Below are 25,003 nucleotides of genomic sequence, written 5' to 3' on the forward strand. Positions count from 1 at the left end.
TGTCTTACAATATGGAAGATTTATTACTTGGAATATGTAAGTAGAATGAATAAAATCACCATAAGTACTATTGAATGCTGAATGCAAGATGCTAAACAGCTGGTGATACTATAAAAATTAATACACACTAAAAATAAAAAAAATATCCAGGTAAAATATAGAAAAACCTGGGAATCCAGAAGAAAAACCTGAATAATAGCTAGAAAAAGCAGGCAGTCTGAAGGAAAGGGTTATGTTATGGTATTGTTATGAATGCACCTCTACTTAATCATGCTATATGTTTTTGTTTTTAAAATAGTGATACTAACCTGTGGCACTGATCCGAGAAGCTGATCAAGGCTGGGCCAGATCTGAACTGGAACAGGAGGTTGAGATGTTGCTATGAGCAGTGTAGGTGCACCAAAAGCAAGGCCCCAGTATGCTAACCAGAGGCACAGTGTTGTAATCAGGTGAAACTGAGGTGCTCGGGTCAGAAATGTCATGGCATTGTTTGTAAGAACAGGGTTGCTCAACTAAAGTTCCACTTTGGGCTGGCCTCTTGAAATGTTCCCCTTACTGTACATCTATTGGTGAAAGATGTTCTGACTACTTGTGGTTTACAATGACTTTGGCAGCATCAGTTTGCAGAAGGTTAAACGCAAAATGAGTTTTGTAGCCTAGGGATAGAGACACCTTAGATTGACAGAGGACAGCAACCAAGGAGACTTCTTCCTTTTCTTCACATCTTATAATGGAAGACTGACGTTGGAGGATTGTAGTCACTTTGCAATTGGAAGAAAATGTTTTGATGGAAAATGTTGCAGGTATGTTTAGATCTGAAGAATATTGAAATAGACAGGAATTCCAGAAAATAGATGGGAATTTGTAAAAGACATACTGAAGACCCCCCTCGATCTGCTGGGATTGTGCTGCATGTCTATTCCTTCGTTCACACTTGATTTTTTTCTGCATCAGCATCTTTGCAGAATTATTCTAATTACCATAACAGCTGCTGAAACATATTTACTGTGAAGAGGCACCGTCTTAAAATTGCCTAAAGTGATTCAAAGCTCTCCAGTGTTCCTGAGGTACATTCAACAGGAGCAATTCATGATAGCAACTTCTGGCCATCATCAGCTTGATTTGACAATGAAAAACCCATACACCTTCAATTGTTTTAAAATTGTTTAGATGGCGTGGCCTTCACATTTCAATGCACTGATTTCTCTGCTTGTCAAAAATGCATACCATAGATATATTTATTCTTTAATACACCCTGAGCGTAGGGTCAGCATTGTATTTCCTTAGTCTGTGCAGTATGTAGGTACAGAATGTCAGCGGAATACTGGTACGGTCGGGCGTTCACTACACCTGATGAAAAAAAAGACAAAGAAATTACAAGGGTTAGCATTTGTGAAATGAAAAAAATGTGTTCGATAGAAGTGAAAGAAAATGGAGGTGAGATTTGTTCTTTGTAAATATTATTCTCCCAGGCTTTCCTGAAGTCCCAGGAGGTGACATGTTATGTGTCAAAGCTTTTCTCACTGAGACAAGACAGCGTGAAGACGGCAAGTAGAGCACAGACTGCTCATTAAACAAGCCCCTGCCAGCTTCTGTTTGAGAGCTAGGCACCCTGCGCTTCCCAGGTTTTTTTTATAGCTTTCCCAGCATTGCACTGGCTGTCTCATTTGGTATCCTTAAGTATGTGTTTATGAGGTTGAGCGCTGTGAAGATCACTTGATTTTTTCCTTGTGACGCGTCCGGAGTTGATTTATGGGGTGTCATGTCAAATGCGCTTTCGAGTTGTTCATGGGGATGTGGGGGATAAACACCCACATTTCAGCACAAATGTCTTCAATCTCACTGTGGTTCTGCTAGGCTCCCCTTCTTCCTAACTCTTACTGGAACCGAGGAGTAGCCAGCCCGCGCGCTATCTGTGGTCGCTCGGCACATTCAAAGGACATGAAAGTCCACACCTTAAATTTAAATGCACAAATGTCCAGTTTGTGTCAGCTATAGGACCTCTTTGCTCTACATAAGAACCAGGGCTCAAACAACCATAAAGTATGTTTTTCACAGGGGAGTGTGTGCTGGGTTTAGCTGCATCAAACTTATTGGAGTGGAATGCGTCACGCTTTAGACTTGCTTTATATACTGGTGGAAGAGGAAGGGATGATACTGTTGAAGCACAGTCATGTCAGGCATGTTGCTGTTGTTACTACCCTAACCCTGACTAAAAAGATGTGTGGAATAACCTTATGTTAAAAAAATAATATGCTGACCTAAATCCTCCTTTTAGACCCCAAACCCCACCAACACTAAACAACAGTCACTGCTGTCGTGATGGAAGAGCCTGAGCTCCCTCAGTGTTGATGGGTCACTCTTAAGGCAGATGTGGATACAACCGTTGTCATCCTCACTGGTGTATAGCAGATACTCTCTTCTGCAGGGAAGATGTATCACTCTCGTGATTCACCCAGTCTACTTCTGACAGGTACAACATGAAAGGAAGCTCTAAGGTACAAGGCTCTGTGGCAGCCTCTGTGATGTAGAAAAACGCTTCAGTCAGGGCTGTTTCTGAGAACCAGTTCTGCCACAGATGACAGATTTGAAAGACCACTACGGCACAGCTAAAGAATTTTAGTAATAGGTTTTCCAGGAGATTTTACCTAATTTATAGCAACTGTAAATATGTTAATGTTAACTGTACATATATTCATAAACCTGCTTTTTTGCTGACCTGCATTTTATGTGACTTTCAACTTCAAAAAAGGCACCCCCACCCCTATACCGTAAATTAGAGGAAGGTTTTCTGGATTCTCTCCACCTGACCTGGTGCGCAAGTACGTCTCCAGCTCATCTCATCCTCTTGCTTTTGCTGTTCACCATGCCTTTTTATCGCTCCCCAGTGTGTATGAGTACTGTATTCGTAGAGTTGACTCATAGCTTTTTCAAAGAAATGCAGAAAGTGGAACCCTAGACATGGTCGTAGCTATCTGAATGCATACACATACACAAGAAAGAATGTTTTACAATTCATTGCTACAATTAGGAATGATTTGAAAGGTTATAACTTGGTAAAAGTCAAAAGGTAGTACTGTATCTCTCAATAAAGGCACTGCAATTTAGTTAGATACCCATCTCTTGAAATATGCTGTATCTTCATCATTGTGCATATATAATACACATTACATGCTGTGTATTTCATGGCAGGTTTTCCGTTTTAGAATACAGTACTTATCCTCCTGATGCTATTCAGTCAGCTGCTACAGTATCCAGAGTATCAACCAAAGAATCATGCAATCTCTTGATGACTAATTTTCTATAGCAACGAAACCTGCAGCCTCTTTTGTAGACCAGCAAAATAATAATCTTTTACTTTGTCTTTCCAAAAAATGAAAAAGATATTAATGCCATCAAGCTACAGATGTACTGAGAAGATACATACTCATGTTTGCCATTAATCACTCTGGTTTGGGGATTTTTATATTTTGCATGTCGGTACAATTGTAATTGTATTTTTTTGCTCTTCAGGGAAATGACTTGTGTTGTGTGAACTGTCCGCCTTACTGTGTGCGAACTGTTCTTTGCCACCTGAGAAACCTGAGGATTACTACACTTATTGAAAGCTCAGTGCTTGTCCTTGATCTTTCTGTCCTCCTCCCTCTTGTGCCTCTGCTGTAGAATCGCTGGAGCCCACCTATCAGCAGCTGCAGAAGATGAAGCTGGACAAGAGTCCGTTTGTGGTGGTGTCTGTGATTGGCCAGGAGCTGCTGACAGCTGGCCACCACGGCGCATCTGTGGTTGTGCTGGAGGCCGCCCTGAAGATCGGCACGTGCAGTCTGAAGCTCAGGGGCTCTGTCTTCTCCGCCCTCAGCAGCGCATACTGGTCCCTGGGCAACACAGAGAAGAGCACTGGCTACATGCAGCAGGACCTAGAAGTAGCAAAGACTTTAGGTGAGAGCCCAGAACAGTTCGAAATGGGTGTGGCGGCAGCACACATGTGGCAGTAAAGGACAAAAAAAGTGCACTGTAATACTTATCAGCTTCCATTTGTCTTCTCTTCTTTTTAGCCATTAGTGGTCAGAGCTGAAAAATAGTTCACACTGTTTACCTAGTGTGACAGTTCACATTGGTTACAATTATAACACAACTTTATTTAGTTGTATAGACAGGTGTTTCACTGACTGTGAGCATAGATTTAGGGATTTTCAGTCATCTGGCCGTCTTTGTGCTTCCACTTCAATCTCTTCACTGTAAATTTAGTAAGCAGAGGCACTCCTACATTTAGTTTTCAGATCATGAACAAGTAATTAAGAGTATAAGTGTTTCTGATTTATAACAGATTTGTTTACAACTGATTTGTTTATCTTTAAGCGCTCTTTATAATATCCCTATCTCTTTTTTCAATTGTTTTATCGAGCTGAAGAAAAAGATGAGTTAAAATATAGATATGCTTTTGTTGCATTATACAGACCCTCTTGATGGTTATTTGGATTTGACAGATGGCCATTTTAAAAATCACTTTCAACTCAACACAAAATCAATATTAGATTTATGTGAGGAGACAGCAGAGGGTTTGAGTTTGTCCAGTATCCCCAGCTTTGCTCGGTGTTTAGTGAAGGGACCTGCCAAGCTGCGTACTGAAAAGTTTTATACAAATCAAAACCAACATCTGCATGCATAGACACCACTGACATACCAATTGGAAGGCAGGGCCCTCTGCCCTCTTGGCTGTGCTGTAAAGATCGATAATAAGTCAACAGCACACAAGTGCCAGAGATTCTTCTGCTGCTGTCCAAAAAGGAGTCGGTATGGTTTTCATGTACAATTAATGCTGCTGTGATTAACTATATGTTTTAAAATTATGTTGCTTGTTTATCCTAGAATATGGTAATTTACATTTTAATAGTATCTTGCTATAATATTACAGTCTAGCTGTACAGTTCTGTTTGAATCAGTAAAATCAACATTTGTTTATTTAAGTTTAACTGTAGATTTTTCTTTTTTTAAATCACCACATTTTGCAAATACAAGAACATTTTGAAATATCACTGCAACCTGTCCAGCTCATGAGCATGACACAGCCCATCTTTAATAGAAAATGGAATAAAAGCAGATTTTGAACTTTCTCCTTTCATCCTTGTCTGTTCTGACATTTCAGCTTGTAAAGCACTGAATGTTTTGAAATTACAACTGCAGTTATGCATCCTGAATGCTACCATATAAGTTACTGAGGACAAGTGATTTCACACCTTGACTGCGCCTCTTTTTCTGTACAACTACTTTTTTCATTTTTCAAAAATCACAGCTTTTGTGAAGAACAATAAAAACTAAATTAAAAGCTTCTTTTGTGACTTAAGACAGAATATTTGCTGAACAACAAATACTCAGTGTACTCAGTGTTATCTTAATCTTTGGCAAGCTGTATAATTGGTTAAGGAAGAAAATGAATTTTGAAGACTGTTAAAAGAAAATTCATTTGAAAAAGCTTTTTAAAGAAAGATTGAATTGGGTGTGAATTTCACAAAGCAGTGAAAGATCAAAATGTGACAAGTTTTGAGCAGTTGTTGTAATTGTAAGAGAGCCACTTCACAAATATGGGTCTACATGCTGTATATACACACAATTTATTTGTGAGTGATTCCTAAATCAAATCAAAACCCTGTAACAGGGGCAAACACAAAATCTGCAACACAGGTGAAAAGCAGGTGAAAAAACAAGCCCAGCAAATTGTCAGTGAAGCCATGAGGAAGCCTCTTTAATTACTCATTAAAAGACAGGTGTTTATGCGCGTGTTTGTTAAAGATGTTGACAGTTGCGTGGTCCTTAATGCCTGGAGCTGGAGAGCCCCAGTCCAGCAGCTGTTTGTATCTCCTGAATGGCTCAACAAGTAAAGCCATTTGATCTCTGTGACCTGAGTCATGTCACTAGCTGACTGGGACTGTGATTCACCAGGTGGGTAGGTTGGGAAGTAGTAGGCTAGGAAGACGACTTGGCTTTCATTGGAGCTGCAGTTTTAGTGACTTACTGGGTGCCTGCCATCATCCAATAACATTAGCAAGACATTATTAAGAGCCACTCCTTGAATTTTCAGCTCTTCTGTATTCCAAAATTGTACCTGTGAGACAAATTAAAAAAAGAATCTGATAAGTTGACATTTCAGTGGAACACATCTTCTGCACTTTATACTCCTCATACAGTACTGGAGGTGTTGCTGAAAATTCTCAAACCATCTGCTATTGCAAATTGGGTGAGTATTAATGAACCCATTGCCAGGTTTGAAAAAAGAACTTTGTTGAGCTGAAAAAAATACATCTATTTATAGGTAAGGTAAATCTTAGTTTTTTTACAGGGTGGAAATGAGATACAGTATCTGTAAATGCAAAGCAGAACAAAATCCTACTGTAAATCTACAGGAATGAGAAAATTATACTTTCAAACTGGAGATCAATAAAGCAAAACTAAGAGTGACTGTTTTGAATGCTAGTCTAACCTGTTATTCTAGCATTCTGTTGCTACTGTCACGTTTATTCATATCGGAGAGGATTGCAAAGTCCTACTGCTATCATTCTCAAAAATAAGGGTGAAATAGACAGCCAGTGTTTAGTTTCATGCGGTTTTGGTGTTTTATTTATAACAGCATGTGCGATTTCTAGTTATGTACCATAATGCTCACTTTATATGGATTGGCTCAGAAGCTATTTGGAAACACACATTACTCATAGTGTGAGCCGGACTAGAGCCATTTAGAGTAATTACCACCCCAGGATCATATATCCTCACTTTATGATGCCTCTTTTCACGCCAGTGTGAGAGGTTAGCACCACTGTTATTTCCTCTGCACAGTTGTTTTTTGTGTTCTTTTTTTTTCCAAAAAGAATTCCTTGGGCTGAACAATGACTGCAGTGTGTATGAGGCCGTGCTGAGCGGTGCTCTGAGTGTCTGTGCAAACAGGAGCAGATTCCCCATCTTTTCTCTTGATACCTACAGTATGCATTTAAAGTAGGAGTCTACAGCTCAGAACAGGAGCTGTAGAGCTGTTGACCAGCACTCCAGGAAAATATCTATTTTTGATACTTCTCCTTTTATTTTTTTGTAATTTTAACACCTTGCAATGAAAACAGCTCGCACAAAAATCTCTTTTCCAAAGGTTTTCTGGGGGGAATAGAATGGAGTATAGGTTCCAACAGCAAGTTCCAAGTGCTGTATTTCAAACGAAAAGGTAATAAATATTGTTAAAAAGAAAGTACAGTACTGTGATATTTGTTATGCTTTCCTAAAACACTAATACATGTGTAAAAACATTAGTTCATTATTATCATGAAATTATGTTTAAACATTGAGGTATTATATTGTTTGTTGTCTATTGTACAGTGTGTAAAAAACACTTTTAATTCCAAGACTTGTGTTCTAAAGAGACGAGGGTTTGTTTGGTTTCACAAAGCTTTAACGGCACATAGTATCCTTCTAGCAAATAGAAATCTTTGCTGGCTTCTTTTGCAACTTTCTTTGCAACTTCTAATGCAGCTCTTTCCATTCAGGTTATAAGGTTAAATATTTTCAGATTTCATTGCAATTTAATTACTCACGGCGTTTGTGTTGCCAGGTGACCAAACCGGTGAATGTCGAGCCCATGGCAACCTGGGATCGGCATTCTTCTCCAAAGGCAACTACCGCGAGGCCCTGACCAACCATCGGCACCAGCTGGTCCTGGCTATGAAGCTGAAGGACAGAGAGGTAGGCCTGCGGCGGGGGCTGAACAGATTGAAATTGAATTCGGCATTTGTATGTAATGAGGTATAAACACTAAGTCAATCAGTCCTTCAGTCCTGAGGTGCCCTTCGCGACAGTTTGCTTTTTGGCTTGTCAATGGACTGTCACTTTCTTCTTGGTCAAGGTGACACTTCGCGTGTTGTGACTGAAATGCAATAGAGCCCCTACGTGTACATTGCAGTGGCCCGATATTGATCTCACGGTTGTCCCACAACAGGGGCATACTGTATTTGACGGCTTACAGGGAAAGATGAGAGATGTCTTTAAATCAGAATTTTAAGGACAAGCAGCAGTCATTTACTTAGCAATGTCTTGCAGTGTACAATCAATCAGCAAATCTATTTCATGTGCCCTGTGCCTCTGCGCAATAAGTAGCTTCTGTCTTTTTGGACCGAACGTGATGAAACGAGTGATTTAATTTAGAGACTTGAAATCATCATCTTAAGTAATTCTTGTGCTGATGTATTGTTAAAACGTTGATTCAAAGGTGTCGTCTGTCAAACACGCTGGTGTTAAGTTAGAAATACTTTTGTCATAAAACAGACAAAAATCATTTTATTAATTAAGTTCCTTCCTCAGTCCTCATTTTTGGTTTTGTGGCATTTGTGATATACAGCACAGGGTGCAGTTTGTGGACTGGGGCTGGATGTGTTCAGTATGGAAATGTACTTTCTCACCAATATAAATATTATATTACATCCATAGCAGGCTGATTGTTTCAATAAATAATGACTTGGTAGAAGTGTTTTGTGTTATTTGTCAAATGAGGTTAGTTTTATCTGCTATTAGGACTTGGTGGGGATGAGGGCCAAATATGTCTAAATATGTCAAACCATAAAATCGTACTTACTTTTTCACCACACTGTACTGTATATATGTGTATATGTATACAGTTCTTTGTGAATGCTTATTATTCAGTGTAAACTGCGTCAGTAAAACGCATGACCTGTTTTGCATGAGTCAGTACAGTATATAGCAGATTTAGAAGAGATCCCCAAAGCTGTTTTGGCTGCTTCCTGACATGATTCCAGGCCTTTCTGTTGAGACGTGAACAGTGCACAGCACTTGATGTCAGCTGGGAATGTGTTTTCCATATGAAGGGGTGCAAGGAGTGGGGGTGGCAACTCACACTCTCCTCTGTGTGCAGGAGCTGACCTCTGCACTGATTGTTCTGCATGACAGGTGTTCATTCCATTGCTGTTCCAAGCAGACAGTGAATAATTCTCTGCTTCCTCTTTCTAAACACCCCCCTGCCTCCTTTGCTCCGCCATGCCTGGGGTTTGTTTGTCTTTCTCCTGGTATTTTAAAGTCCTGGTAGAAGCATTTCATGAGTGAAACACAAAAGGCTGTGAGCCTAAATTACACCAGCACTTAAGTTTTGAGAGCTCTGAAGCAACTTTTGTTCCTCTTCTACTTCTGCTATACTTTGTAATCACGTTTTTTTAGTTTAGTTTTCTAGTTTTTGTTTTGTGTCTTTTCTGCGTGAAATTTGAGGCAGCAGCAGCTACTCAGTGTTGAGCGGTATTCAGATCAAGTTCCAGGCCCCAGCAGAGCTTCACAGGATTGCTCTGCTCGCACACCTTAATCTTCTGCATTTAAACAAGTATCACAGTGTGAATCCCATGGCAGAGCTCATTTGTTGAATAGAAAGTATAGAACCGTGAAGTTTGGAACTATTGCCTGGGTATGTTTTTAGACAAATTCTAAATTTTGTCTAAAAGTCTAACATATTACGGACGATTTTACCATGACCGTTGGGGTGACTTGACCACTGTGTTTCTGATGCACCAGAGCGGACTACCAATAGTGTCTGTTCTGTGTGCTTCCTGCTCTGAGTGATGACAGTGTAAACTGTTCACCTTTCAATCCTGCTCAGTCCCAACTCCATGTAGGAACAGTTGTGGTGTTTGATTTTGTCATGAATAATTACTACTAATAATTTAAGTGAGAGAGATTGTCTTTAATTGCTACAGTTTGGAGAGCAAGTACTGCTTTTTCTAGAATTCCCTAGTCTATGTTTTATCGAAGTCCTGTGCCTAGTTAATTTAACTTACAAGGTTTTTTTCTCTGTCCCTTTTATTTGCAGCGCCTCTTTAATGCAAACATGTAGATAAGTCTGTTGCATTTCTGTTTGTTTTTTTGTCATCCTAATAGTCATTAGAAGGGTGCCATGCATCTCTATTGCATTTGTATCTTTTTTATATCCATTGTAAGTTCTGGTTAGCACACATATGTCAAAAACCACTGAAAAAAAATACCATACCCCCAGTTTTTTTTCTTTTCAAGTAAAAAAATGTTTTTCAATAAGTGTTTACAACTCTTGTGAGACATGAGCATTGTGAATTGTTCCCTTTCTTCTCTAATTATTTTGCAGAGAAGACAGAAAGACAGACATGCTGAGACACACATATGGTTAGTCAAACTGCTTAGCAGGGAGAATTGGTGTGCACTGTATCAATGCCAGGTGCCTTGGAGCAGTGCGTTGTCCTACACCTGTTAATGCAAGGTACAAAAATACAGTGTACCTCTCTCTAGGGCAGCCTTCTATAGATTAAAACAGGAAAGGAGTCTTGTGCAGTTCATGTTTTTTGTAGATTGTCAGTATAGGGTTTTGGACAGAAGATGGGAAATAATAATCACAGCCCCTTAGTAGAATCTCGTTTAATTTGTTAGCCAGATGGTTGGTCTAATTAAAAGCCACAAGGTGGTTTGTGTAAAAAGCTGAGATGCCTGGATTTGCTTCTCTGCTGCAGCCATAGGAAATTAATTGGGCTGTTCTTGATGACATCATTCTGACCACACTTTGCTTGGAAAAAAGGGCCATTTTTCAAGCTTGTGCTGCCTGGTGGATCAAGTGTTTTAGTTTTCCTATGCCACAGCTGTGAGAGTTAACATTTTTCTCATGTTTTTTTTTCCTTCCTCAAAGCAGTTTATTTGGATTTCAGGAAGATGCAATTATATTTTTTTCTCTTTCCTTTAAAAAAAAAATCTTTGAAGAGCAGCGTTTCTTTAGGCAGTGGTGGCAGAAAAAGGAAAGCACAAGCTGCTTTAAAGAATTTTCCAAATATTGAGCAGTCGGAACTTTACAAAATAATTATACAATTTAACATTGGGAGAAATATGTGAAAAAAAATAATTGCATGAGTTTCTCCAGCTTTTCCCTCATTTTCAATGTGCCTGTTGTTTTCCTTTGAATGTTGTGAATAATTTTCTGATTTCCTGATTGTTTAAATGCTGTGTTTGCCATTGCATTTTTTTGTAAAACTTGATGAAAGTACCAGATTAACACACTTAGGCTATCTGTGTAATTGTGTGTGTATATAATTCTTTTAGTTGTTACTCATTTTTTCAAGTGACTTACTATATCACCATATTACAGCAGCTATTTAGAGAAAATAGACCCTAGTTATCAGCTCTCATGGGAGAGAGAGCGTATGATTAAGTGTTTTCTTTTGTGCTCAATATAACAGGAGCATTGTACACTGTTTCAGCTATTAAAGAATAGCACAGGCATATCTGAAATTGAAATTGAAAGAGGTGAAGTCCTTTGGTCTGTTAATTTTTCCTGCATCGCATATTCCTTGCAGATGCAGAAAATGAGGGATTCAAATTTGGGTTTAAAAATTGTGAGCAGTCTAAATGAGAGCTCTGTATTTCTAATGTATTTCTGTATTCTGTATTTTTATTCTGTATTTCTAATATCTTAGAATTAATTACTAAGAACTTGATGGACTATGCCTTAAATGTAAAAAAGGGAAGTCTTATGCATTATTTCACATATCCTTCCATTTAGACAAATCCACTTATTCCTGGTAAGGTTGTGGTAACCTGGAGGCTTTCTCTGAGCAACAGCCTGTTAAAGGGAATACACCCTTTATCGTTGAGCAATATGCTCTTCATCGCCATCATTGACCACATTTAGATACTACGATTTAAACTTTCAAATGAAAGTATTTTGTCATTTTGTACAGTATATTCTCGTGGTGTACGTTTAGAATAGATGTGCCCGTTGTTGCACTTCTTGACGTTACTTGGCTTGCAGTTGTGAGAAACCGAGAAGCTATGATATTAAACATGCTGATATTTCTGAGTAACAGGGTGAGGATGGAAGTGTTTTTTTCCCACTTTCTGCTTCCTGCCTGTTGGCAGTAGACTCGGTGGTGCCACCCTTTGGAGCTTCCGTTGAGTGTCTAGGTCTTGTTTGGAATAACAAAATAAACAAAGACTCAATAAACACAGACCTCTCCACCTGGGTCAGGAGAACTATGTTGTTCGTTTAAGAATGGTTTTAGTTATTAGGCTTTTTTTCAGACAATAATAATAATTGCTCTAACCGGCTGGCTGAAGAGCCTGAATAAACATGGATCAAGCAGGTTTTTTGTTAAGGATAAATTCAGTTTCTTTTTTGATATAAAGGGTTTCAGGCCTAATTTTGACTTATTATAGGATTTTCTAAATATATAGTTCCTCTTGGTATTAATATTGTTTTTTTTTATTTTTCTGCTGGTTGATATGGACCTCATATACAATATGTACAAATTCCTCCATGTTTGTCCTCTTCAAAATGCAGCAAATGTAGCGATTTTTCCTGCTGCAGGTTCGACTGCCTGTTCCTGTTGGTGTGGAGTTTCCATCTTCTCTCCATAGGGTTTCTCCAGTTTCCCCTTATCTGACAGGATAGGTTTGACTGTCTTTGTCTTCTTCTTCTTCTTCTTCTTCTTCTTCCTGTGTTTGTCCCTTGTCCCCATGAGGAAGGCAACAGGACATCTCCCCTGATTACTCTGCCCTGTCTGGAGCAGCTCCTGGAGTCAGGTTGCTTGGATGGATTGAATCCTCACGAGGAATTGAGAAAAAGCTAATTTACCAGCCTTCGCAAAGGACCAATGTTGTCGATTAGAAGCTGGTAGAGAGCTTTTAGAAAAATATGTATTTTGGATTCAGTTGACCTGGGGCTTAGGGGCTAATGGAAACATTGTTAGCCAACCACTTTTCAATTCAGGCACAGAGCTGAAACAGATTAGTTCCTTACCAATATAATTTCAGGATCGTAATGATTTTATCCTCCATGTTGCCTGGAGTATTTTCATATATATTTGTGTACAAAGCATAAACAATGACAGTACTCTCTTTGTTTTTTCCTCTGGAATGCAGAATTAATGTGTTACCATGGCAAGGTGTTTTTCAAATGTATTTTGTACCAGAGGCAAAATGTGCTCTCTAGGGTTTTTTTATTTCTTTTATGGAAAGTAAGGGCTCTAAACAGTAAATAACTTAATAAAATAATTAAATATTAAGTTAAAATTATAAAAAAATTGCAGAACTTTCTTTAAGGATTTGTAAAAGAAATTTGATCTCATTACCTGGTGTTGCTGGGAGGGATGTTCTTGAATTCATATGAAGTTAGACTGTGCAGAGTTTGTTGACTCCAGTTGTGTTCAGCGTTGATAGTTTTCTTTTTGTTTGAACAGCTATTTAATAATATGTTTCAACACAAGTGATAGACCAAAAAATGAACTGAAACAGGAAAAAATTAAAAACATAGCAGGCTGAATAGCGAGGCTTTTGAAGGTAAATATTTAAATTAAAAACAATTCGTAATGCTCACTTTTGTCAGCCTTTAAGGTTTATTTGCAAGTGTTAAAAAATGGAAAGTAGGAGCAAGTGTATAGTTAAAGAAAAGCATGAGAGCATTGCACACTATTTTTAAACGCATTTCTGATGTGCTTCAACTTTCACTCCTGTTCTACCTAAATGAGAACCAGACTACCTAAATGAGTGTTCTATAAATGTATGAATCTGAAAGCTGCTTAATTTTTTTGTTTTGAAATGAATACCTCAACTTTTGCAGTATTGAACTTTGGTCTTTTAATATAAATGAACAACAGTGGTTCAGGCCATGGGCTTTATCTTTGCTGAAGAGTATATTTGAGTCTGTACTGCCCATGGGAGATTGGCTAGGCTCCCCTTCGTGATCTCAGGGCCTGGTACAGTATCAACTACAAAAGATACAGTTAATGCACGCCATTCATCTTCACTTCTAAAAACAAAAATACATTTCAGAGGTAAACCCAAATTCCCAAGTAACCAGTTCAGCAGAGAGGTGACTGCATGGTGGCAGTGTGATCCTCTCGGCTTCACCGTGAATAGAATCTCCCTGCTGTCATCCTAACGGTGGACTTAGGAGCTCCAGAGAATGGAGGAAATGTGTTTCTCATTGGAGACTTGAACAGTCCACTCACCCTTGACTACAACAATGTGAAGAAACTGACAGGCTTAACAATGCTGCTCTTTTCCTCTTGTTTTTTAATGACCCACTTCCAAATACTGAAGGTCACCACAGAGATTCAACAACGTAATCACTCTGCCTTCAGACACCAGTGATTACAGCCCTGGGCTTTAAAAATAGCAGGGAAATGAGGGAAAATCATAAAGTAGCTAGTCTGAAATGAGCGTTTGGGAGAATGGAGTTGTGTCAGGAAGAGTCATGCGTGAAAACCTAAGGAAAGAGAAGGGGAGTTTCTTGTGGAAGTGTACTGTACCTCATTCAGGCAATTCCAGAACGGGAATATATGCTCTCAGAGCTGTTGCAGATATGCTACAGCAGGCACAGTGGCGATAAGTCCATTCAGGAAAGGGGAGACGTTTAGACAGTATTAGAGGCTTTCACATGACTTGAGATCATCATGGGTCTCAAAGTGCACTGTAACACTGGACGAGCTTGTAGGTTTTAATATAGTGGTCTGTGATGTGTTCAGCTTCCTTCACTGTTCTTCATGGTGGTTTCTTTCATTCTACAAAGGCCAATTTAAAAATTAAACAATTATATAGCTGTTTTCGCTTTTTTGCTTGAAAAGATTACTTTTAAATGTGTGTGAAAGAATTAAATAGGAGCGGTCTTCGTCTATATCTGTTGAAGTTTGTTTGTCATCACTGGAGCTCTAGCTTTCACTGTTGAAGCTGGAGTATGGAGGCCTGAATTCAAGCTGGTTTTATTAGCTCAGCCCTGGCAGCACTTGAGCTATATTATGGAGCAGGCGGGAGCATCGTCTCCCCACATGGAGCCAGTTGCTGAGGCGCTATCCAAGTGAGCAAAGAGGTGGTTTCAATGACCAGAGCCCAGGCAGTGGGAGGGGGTTCTGTCAGGACATTACCGGCAAGGTTTTTTCCGTGCTGTGCTGGGTAAAGGATCCATTAAAAAGTCATTAATGTGCTGTTGCTGTGCTTCGAGCTCTTTCATCTTGCGAGCTCAAAGGAGGCAGGGGGCAGCCCAGTCGTATGCCCTTTCAGTGTTGCGGCTCCGTATTGATTGAAACCAGGGATTTACAACCCGGTTCCTTGCTAATTAGAACGACCTGCGCTGAGCCATTCAGTTGTAGAGGAGGCTGTGGAGCACATTGTCTTTGGAATAATGGAAGCATAATATTTCTCTCTGAAAATTTTTGTTTTTATTGTTTTTTTCAGTTCTAACAATGTAACAGACTGCATGGCTAACAGTTTTTGTCCAACACGGTGGCATCCTATTTTTGTTTTTATTTCTTATTGATTGAAAAGAAATGGAATTTGGTAACTCAAGTTATGTCAAGTTATGACATCTTATAGAAGTGATGGTGTCCTGCTGTTCTTTGTTTATATTACCAGTTTGCTTTTCCTACATGTGCTTTTCCACATGGAAGGACAATTCAAAAACACCCTTTGTTGTTGATGAAATTGTTCCTTTTGTATGTTTTCCATGTCTCTATGAGGGTATTTAAAGGAATCATATGAATCTTATAAGACTGTACTATTGTTTTGAGCTCAAGCTCTACGTTTAGAACCGTCTGGTAAAAGTACCAAGAGACTCTGTGGGGGTAAAGGTGAGAAATCTGACTTGACCAAATGGTCAGTAAGATTTTGGCCATGCTTAAGGACCACCACTGGGAAAAAAGAATTATTGCCAATTACTATCTGATTATGAAATATTCCAATGTTTTTGTAAAATGTATTTGATCTCTTTCGAGCATTTGGTATACAGTACCTAGCACTACATGTAATAGGATTTATTTTCTTTATGGATTTCTCCTGATTTTTAAGAAACATTTTGTACAATAATTCAATAACCTCACCCTTGTATCCTCTTAGTTTAAAGCTCTTTCATTTAAAAAATATTCTGTTTAAAATCATAGTTGAGTTATATGGTAAACTATTTCTGAGTGGCAGCAGATGATAACTATCCGCTGGTAAGTGTGTAGGTTCAATTAGTTGCTTTGAAACTTAACTGCCAGTTAAATTCAGCTAATAGGTCTACTGATACAAATGATGGAAATGTTTAAATTTCACCATTTACATAACAAAGTGCTTGGCAGTATAGCATAGCTCCCCTTTGAACGTCCCTGTAGGCATACAGATGGTAGAATTCTGCTCTGGTAACAAATGTTTTCAGTCTGTTAGAAACAGAGAGGTAATGTCCTGCTACCAATCCCATGGGCTCAAACAGAATTATTCTCAAAGGTATTGACTCGTGAACAACACCTACTCCAGTTGTTCTGAAAGAAAGAGTTAGGATTTCAAGTTGTTAAAGCAGTGACACAGGTATCTGTATTTTATACTCAGTTAAAGATAGATTGGAGACATCAATGTTTGTCTGTGTTTGAAAACTGTAGTTTTTTTTTTTGGGTGGAGAATAATTGTAATCTCAAAAGTGATTGCCCTCTAGCAACTGTACCAAATGGATACCATGTAACTGAAGAGATGTTTTCTGGCTTGTCATACAAATATTGAGTAAGGTGTTCGTGTTCACCTTGTCCGAGAAGAACTTCATGACCTTCAAGAAGTGGTACCGTCTTTTTCCTATTACTTTCCTGATTTCCTACATTGTTTGTTGAACTGACTGCACCAGGCACCAAAGAGACTTACTGAAAATGTCCGAGCTGTGAAAAAGGGCTTGTCCAAAACAGTAAGAAGCTTCTCCTCTCAAACAGTGTAAGACCAGTAGTTTTCGAAGGGCTATCAAGATCAGGTCAATAATCCATCAGTAATGAAGGTACAGTATGTAGACATAATGTAATTAGACAGTCTCTAATTCACATTAATAATACATCTTTATTGATCACTCTTGTAACAATATTGTTTTGCATGAATACTTTCAGCTAGTGTTTGGTTTCTGTCGGTGAATGTGTTGTGTGGAAGGTTTTGCGAAAAGAAACTGTCCACTCTTTCTTAGGGGACAGAGGCTGGGCTTAGTTACAGATAGATGGATTCTCTAGTGACGCTTTTCTGCTCTCTGTCCTGAGGTGTGATTTCCTATACCCAGCACTGTTCCATTTTTTTTCAGTGACTAGATGAATAGCCTGGAGTCCCAATAAATAACAATAAGAAAATCACAGCAGCTGTAGAGTGGATATGGGGCTTAGTACTTACTGAACCATAAACAGTACTGTGGTACAATATGAATAATTAACGGGAAATGTGAAATTCAGTGTTTAGGAAAAGTTAGCTTTCTTCTGAGATCTTTCAAGTCAAAAGGTATGTACTGTTTTTAGGCAGAAGAAAATCACTGATCTTAACACACCCCTTTTACAGTATGTCACCTCTGACTTTCCAACTTCACAGCTGTCTCAAGCTGGGTCAGTGCAAGGAGACAGGGCTGTGTTTGGACATTGTAGATTGTGATTTAATTGTAATAAATTGTAGATTGTAATTTAATTGTTTCTTAGTTTTGTTGTGATTTTATTTTGCTGACTTTATATTTTTTTTCTGTATCTATTTTTTAAACTCATGGAACAGGCACCAGTTTGTGCTGGAAGAAAACAGAATACAGTCACTAGGTCCCCAAGCGCAGCACAGATTAATTAGGCACTCCCTGCAAGCTGTGGCTCAGGAAGCAGCCAGAAAAAGACTTACTTCACCAGTGTTTTACTTAACAAAATCGCCTTCATTCATTTTACAGCAGTGTACTACGCTGAGAAACACATGCAATTTTGCAAGCTTACTGGTTTAGAACTCTTGTTTGCATAAATCTATAATTTTCAAATGCACTGTCAGGCTATAAATTACCAGGAACATTTTTAAAGGAAAATGAAGAAAGAGTCTATGGGAATATAAATTGGTTTTGCAGATATTGAATGATTTTTTGGCAGTACTTTAAATGATACAGGGTCAAAATGATTGAAAATTTGTTTTTGAAATGAATAATGTCTGAGCTTCACATTATTGATGTATTTGTGAATGACATTATACCACAGCTGAAATAACATGAATGATGACATTTATGTGCATATTAGGTGAACTTTCTATCTAGATCTCAGTCTGTTTGGTACATAAATTTACTACACAGGCAAATAGCCAAGTGAGGAATAAAAATTAAGAACAAATGGTGCTTGTTTTGAACATGAAGAAGATTCCCAGAAAGCTCCTTACTCATGGTGAGGGTTGAGCATCTCCTGGAAACACAGGGCAAAAGGCAGGAGAGCTTCTTTTGGAAAGAAACTGGAGCAGCTAGAGAAACCCCATGTGAACAGTGGGACAATATACAAACAGACTGCCCACAAAAGACAGACACAGGACCCAAGGGCTGTGAAACTGCAATGCTAATCACCCTATCATTGCACCACCCAACGTGGTGCTATTTGTGGATAAAATTGTCCATCCATTCATCCATTTGCAATAATAGTTTAGCTCAGTACTGGGTCACAGTGAGCTATAAGCTCCCCTGGCTGACAGTGGGCAGAAGGCAGGACGCAACCTGGTTGAGACACCACTCAAATGTACTAACACATGTATATGGAGGACAATTTAGTGACACAGAGTAACTTAGAAAGAAAGTCTTTGGATCCTGGGAGGAAATCAAGGAACCCTTCACAGGGAGAGCTGCATTCAAAAGGAGATGAACAGTAATACATGTATTTTTTATTGAATATATTTGTTTACTTGTCAATACTTCTCAAACCACTTTGAGTAAAGTGCTTCAGGTATTTTTTGGAGTGTATTCCTTTAAATCTTGCTACCTTGTCTCAGAATATCACCAGTATTATAAGGTATTGGTTTATCTGTTGTTAATTATGAAATGGCAAGGTTAGAGACTTATAGTCTTTTCGGTAACAGATTTTCTCTCTTTTTGGCTCCCAGTGCAGGAATGAACTTGGCTTATTGTTCAGTACCAGATTCAAGCTTGACGCAGCTCTCTATGGGAGCACTGGTGCTTGGCAAGTTGGAGGGGTTACTGTTACGAGTCAGCAAAGAAAGCCCTGGTAGATTTAAAGTCATTGTAGATTTAATGTGGCACTGAGCCAGCTGCATGTTACTGTTCCGGCAGTCCTAGTCAGTCTGATCTCTGGACTATAAGGACCCATCCTGTCCTGCAAACTCTTTTACTGGCCCATAAAGAGAGTGTGTTGTACACAGACTAAGTTTGTCTTAACCTTTAATGTGGAGCTATCATTTCTCTATGAACCCTGTTGGAAATCTATGGCAACAGTCCTGGAATCTGATTACAGCACCGCTCACATGTCACCCCTGGGACAGCCCTCAGGACACTGTGATTCTGCTGCGCCGGCCTGGCGCACGTAGACGGTCAGGGAAGGTCAGGAGGCATCCTGGTAACCATGACTGTGTTTCAGGCTGCTCCATATGAGCTTGAACAAGCTGGAACTGAATTAATGAAGCCAACCCCCCCTTGAAATCTTTGCAAAAGCATTCAGTGTCTTCAGAGAAATGATTTGTTAAGCAGAGATATTATCCATTTTGGCAAGATGAAGGGCTTTGGGCTCATGCCATGCAGGCTTTACGGGGCTAAAGAACCAGGCCCTTTGTTATCCCTCTAGGTATCTTTAATAATGTTGAACCGAGAAATAGTAATAGATGAAAAGAAACATATGGCAGGAGAAGCAGACCTGAATCAACGGGTCTGTGCAATAGCTCAGCTGTTCACTGCTATGGTGCTGTGGTACAGTATATTCTTGCATGGATTTTTTTTTCCAGTGCAAGAAAAGCAATAATCTTTTCCCTTAAAATGTCAAGTGCCCACCGCATGGCTGGAGCTTGCTGGGAGCAGTAACCTTTCGGGTCACCCAGCAGAGTGGAGAGGGTGGTGGGTGCTGCAGTTTGGAGCTGGGAATTGCCTTCTGTTTTCCCCAGCTGATCGATGAAGAGGCTGTCAGGGAGATGAATGGCTGCTCTGATGCTGGCTGGCTTACTGAGCCAACCCCGAGAAGCACGCTGGAATTGTGATAGAGCCTGGCAGGCTGTTCGGCAGCAGAAACTCAGAACTCTCTCTCTCTTCCTTTCTCTGGCTCTTTTTTTGTCCATTTCAGCAGTTGTTTTGGCTGTGGTTTCCAAGGGAATGTGAGGTGGGGGGAATTCCTACTTCTAGCAAAGTTCATTTGGAAACGTGTGGGGTCAGAGCAAGAATCTGTGTCATAATTCAGCTACAGGAGAGACTTCAGATTCTTTCTTGATACTGAAATGAATCCAGGTCCAGGAATCTCTGAGATAGTAGCTGAAATGTAGGATTTCTTTTCATGATAAATGGGTTTGGCTTCTCATAACAAATTCGTCCTTAGTGGGGGAAGAATAGGGAGGGAAGTTCCTTCTGATAAGAGCTGGTAAAAGTTAAAACTAGCGAGAAGTCACTGTGAGAGGATCAAAGCAGTTCAAAGAGTTTTTTTGTAATGCATTCATAAATGCACAATATGCTAGGATTCATATCAGGTCTATAATTTATAAAAGAATTATAATTAAAGTCACCTAAAGGCAAATAGGCAAGTGATAAGGCATATCAATTCAGTCTAATTCAGAATGGAGCTGTATCACACCCTTCAGGCTGAGTTTGTGTGATATTTGTAAATGTGTTTACACAAAACCATTGTAGTGGACTTGATGATTGTACAGTTATCTCAATACATATAGTTCCTAACAAAGGAATAGTGATACATTTTTAAACTTTTTTCATGAAAGGTCAGTCTTTTGAGCTACTGTATAAATTTCTATTCATGCTTACATCTATTCAGTGCCAGAGCAGTAATGTTTTTTATAGTATCTGAAGAATCAAGAAGAAATACCCTTATTCTCTTTTGAACAAATAATTTGTGTAGGATAGTCCTAAACTAAAGTAGGGAGCAGAGAGTTGTATAAAAAGGTGAGGATTTGTAGGAGCTTCCTGGTTTGTTTCTATATGCTGTTGTATTTGGTCTAACCTTAGTTAGTAAGTTCTCTCAGTGATCATTGCTGCTGAATTTCTCCCACACTTTGGTGTATCTGAAGGTCTGTATGTCCCTGTGAGAATTTTGTACCCTTTCATTTTAGAAACAGAGACCACTTCATGGATATCCCATGCCACAAAGTTACTTGGAATGCCCTGGCATCCCTAAGAACATAAGAAAGGTTACAAATGAGTGTGGGCCCAACCAGCCATGTCTTGAGAGAAGCCAGTTTATCAGCTTCGACAACACAGTCTAGTAGTTTGTTCCAGAGCCTCACAGTCCTTTGCATGAAGAAGTGCCTCATTTTTAAATGTACTTTCACATTTCACAGAACTTCCCCTTCTGTCCCCTGCTGTGTGTTTCACTACTGGGTCTTTGTTGATTTTACAATATCAGTGATCACTTGTGTCCACAGGCTTGCGGTGCGTGCAAGAAGACATTAGGTGTCTAGCTAACAGTGTGTAGACAGAATCTGCATTATAGAAATGTCCTTTTTATTTCAGCTAGTTACAATAAAGACTCAAATCATTTTCCAGTATAGGTATTGTACAGTATATAATTGCAGAGCCAAATCACAAATATATTCTGCACTGGGGAAAGAACAGTTTATTAATTAACTTCCAGCATTATAAATTCAAAAAGCAGCAATTCCCTTGAACAATATTTAAGTCTTTAAGTTATTAATTGTTAAATGAATGATATTGTGATTTAAATAAAATACAACTATGACTCATCTTCTAACAATTAATCACAAAGATAACTAATTGATTTCCATTAAACATGCCAACCACTGAAAAGTACGTTTGGTCATTTAAAATGGAAATGAATTACTTGTCAGTCTGAGTAATTAGTAATTTACCGCATTCATCCTGATTTTTGCTGTAGCAAATCAAGAATTAAGTCCCTCAGTGTTGGTACAGTTCAGTACAGTGGATATAATTTATGTGCAGCAGAGACAACCAGTACACAATTTTCCAGTCCTGGGGACTCTGACAGCTTCTTATTGGTTAGAATCAGGTCACAACTATGTACTCCATTTCTGTTTCTGGAAATAAGCCACTGTAATTTTGCCATGCTGGATATTGGATGCTGAACCATGATTGTTGGACAATGTCAGTGGACCAGCTCGCCTCAGAACAGGCCCCTACAGTTCAGCACTGAGAGCCAACATACTGTAAACCCGCCATGTTTACTTACTGTGTTTAATTCTTTGTGAGAAGTTTACACAGCACTGGCACCAATGAGCTTCCTCTTCAAGCAGATTACTTCAGCATGTATCGAGCTCCTAAGTGACTGTGGTTTTCCCCCCATCTGTTAAGCAGCGAGAGTACCGTATGAGTAATTTAAAGGGCTGGAATTGCATCCTGTTCTCTGGGCAGTCGATAGTTAGCTGTCAGAGAGATAAATGGGGGCTTTAGGAAGTCCATTTTAATGAAGGTGAGAGGCTTGTTTACTTGGGACCTGTCAAACCAGTGGGCATGAGGTCTAGATGTGAGTTGGAGAAGGTATTCATTAGTGGAGCCCAGCACCTCTTCTGTCTGTACTGATGTGTAAAGTCGGGTGTGGATCCCACAGTACATGGGCAGCCAGATCAGTTCACAACACACCAGGACACCAAGGGCTGTTCTGCAGTGTGAACAGCTCTGCCTTGATTGTGCCATAGATATTACCACAATACTAGCATATGTGCTTAGTGATGAACTGCGGTGCTGCTAAATTTTAATCGTATTCTGTGTTACCAAATAAATTAGATAATGCCTCAGGTTGGTCTACTTGAAGCAGAAATGACCACAGAAACATTGCATTTTTTATCCCACTTGATGTCTGTGGTGTTATAGGACAACTCAGAGGTCTTCTTACAAGCCATGAAGTTGCCGTGTCTATTTCGGTTATGTAATTCAGTGGTCTGAATTGCATTACTATTTGTTAACCTACAGTATAAGACTGTCTGACATGAGTCAAGTCTGGTGCTGACTTCAGTGAAGCAGTTATATACTAATTTACCATCCTCTGAAATCATGAAGGATTTAAGGTGCTGGTCTAACCCCTACTTTGAACAGGAGGAGGTACCGAGTTTCAGACAATAAAATCTTTCACACTGTACTGTACAGTTGCACATGTTTGCTTGGGTCCCCAGTTAAATGCTGACTGTACATTAAACATACTTAGAATACTTAGATTTATTTATAAGAGTAGTCCAAATCTTCTTATGGTTTTCTTGTTGTTGTTTTTTTTCTTGCCCCTAAATGGTCACCATACAGTATCAGCACTTTTACCTCTTTACCTGGTAAGTGGCAGGTCATAGCCTCTAAATTGTTTGCAGTAATTGAGTTTCCTCAATTTACATAATAAAATACAATCCAAACTGACATTGTGAGATGATGACTTCATAGTTTTCTCTTAAACTAAATTTATTATCAATGATAATGCCAAGGTATTTCTAACTGTCCACTCTCCCTTATGGCTCTAGGTCTGTGACGCCCACTACCTATGACCATTTGTTTTGCTTGTATGGCAAAGAAATAAAAAGCTGCATTTTGAAAGCTTGTTATTATCATTTGCTCAGTCCACAACTCAGTTGCTATGACATGTAGTGCCTACTTACTATCTGCTGATTTTAATTTCATGTTTGAGATTGAATTATGTATTCTCTTTAGATTTTTCTGTTAAAACTCCCTAATAAGGATTCATGGGTTTTCAATTCTGCAGTTTTTTTGTGCTTTATACCTCACTCACTCTTTTAAGAACATACCCTAAAAAAGGTCCCAAGAAGAGGCATTTTTCTCCAGCTTGATTGTTTGGGTTCCCTTCTGTCCAGCTCTAACAGGGGACTAAAGAATTGAACTGAGTCCAATATCTTTTACATAAGCACCGTTGTACTGTTGTACATTCAACTGGTCTGTTTGTACCATGCTCGACAGTGCCTTACTAAGGATTATATTAGCATTCCCAGGGTTATTCATGACTTGCCATCCATACTTGAGGAGCAGGAAAGCAGCAATGTCTTCTGCAGTCCAGTCCTTTGCAGGATTTTGCTTTCTATTTTCTTTTTTTATTTTATTGAAAGACATCATTAAGGTCCGTCCAATATGCAGTGACCTGCAGCGGATAGATTAAAGCTCTAGAACTCCCGTTAATCTCCTTTAAGATAATATAGTCTGTGCTATTCACCACATTTCTGAGCTCAATCCTGCTGTTTTGTGCATGTTTGCTGAATGCTGTTTACTTCTTCCAGTCATTTATCTCCGATACGATGCTTTAAACACTCTACCTTTCTTGTTCACATCATGCTGTGCTTCCCCTGTCCTCTCCATCTCTGTGCTGCACCTCCATTCACTGCACTTTTCTTCTTGTTTGTACTGTGCCCTGGCTGTGCTTTGCTGTAGAGCTGTGGCTTCATGAAAGGGAAACCCCTGCTGCCCAATAGCAAAGCAGCACCTGCCAGGTGGTGCTGCAGCACAGAGTCTCTCTTTGACAGTGTCAGTCAGGAGGACTTTTCTTTTTGAGTATCATTAAGGCTGTAAGTGTATTATTTGCTTGACTGGCTCTGGAATCTAGCTTACTAAATTGAGTCCTGTTGTACAGAAGGAAGAGAAAGTGGAAGGACAGCTAATTCACACAGCAGCCTGGTGAAATCATTCGACATCACTCTTTATTTCGCACAAATCTCACTGCGTGTTGTGTTGTGGGGAGGGGGCACAGCATATTAAAATCACAACGTATTATCCAGCTCGCATAAGTCCACTCAGGAAATTTGCTCACTGTTCATTTTGCCATGAGTTCCTTTGGGGGGTTTGGGAATTTCTTATTATCTTATTATCTTGCATTATCTACCGTATGTTTGAAGTACATCCTGAAATCCCTCGCTCCTCCTGAGCTACTTCTGCATAGTGTAGAAAGAAACTTCAGTGATCTCTTACCGGTAGTGTGCACTTGAGACAATAAATCAAACAGCGTTAAATATTTATGGGTTATTTCTCCAAAACAATTAATTTATCTTGCAAACAGGATATTTGTATTCTTTTGGTAGTCCTCTGCAATACAGACTGAAAGGCTTTCTCTCAGTTATGTTC

At 39.2% G+C, this 25,003-nt stretch overlaps 1 protein-coding gene across 1 annotated transcript in view; it reads left to right on the forward strand.

The window, feature by feature from the left end:
• The first annotated feature begins 1,406 nt into the window (after positions 1-1,406).
• Positions 1,407-25,003, forward strand: part of ttc28 (tetratricopeptide repeat domain 28) — a 164,120-nt gene continuing 140,523 nt past the window's right edge. Inside the window, exons 1-3 of the mRNA XM_088935464.1 lie at positions 1,407-1,437; positions 3,664-3,936; positions 7,589-7,719. Of these exons, the coding sequence (XP_088791590.1) occupies positions 1,407-1,437; positions 3,664-3,936; positions 7,589-7,719 (435 nt within the window). The remainder of the gene's footprint in view (positions 1,438-3,663; positions 3,937-7,588; positions 7,720-25,003) is intronic.

This window comes from Atractosteus spatula, chromosome 17 (assembly GCF_055471065.1).
Source record: "Atractosteus spatula isolate fAtrSpa1 chromosome 17, fAtrSpa1.hap1, whole genome shotgun sequence".
Taxonomy (NCBI): domain Eukaryota; kingdom Metazoa; phylum Chordata; class Actinopteri; order Semionotiformes; family Lepisosteidae; genus Atractosteus; species Atractosteus spatula.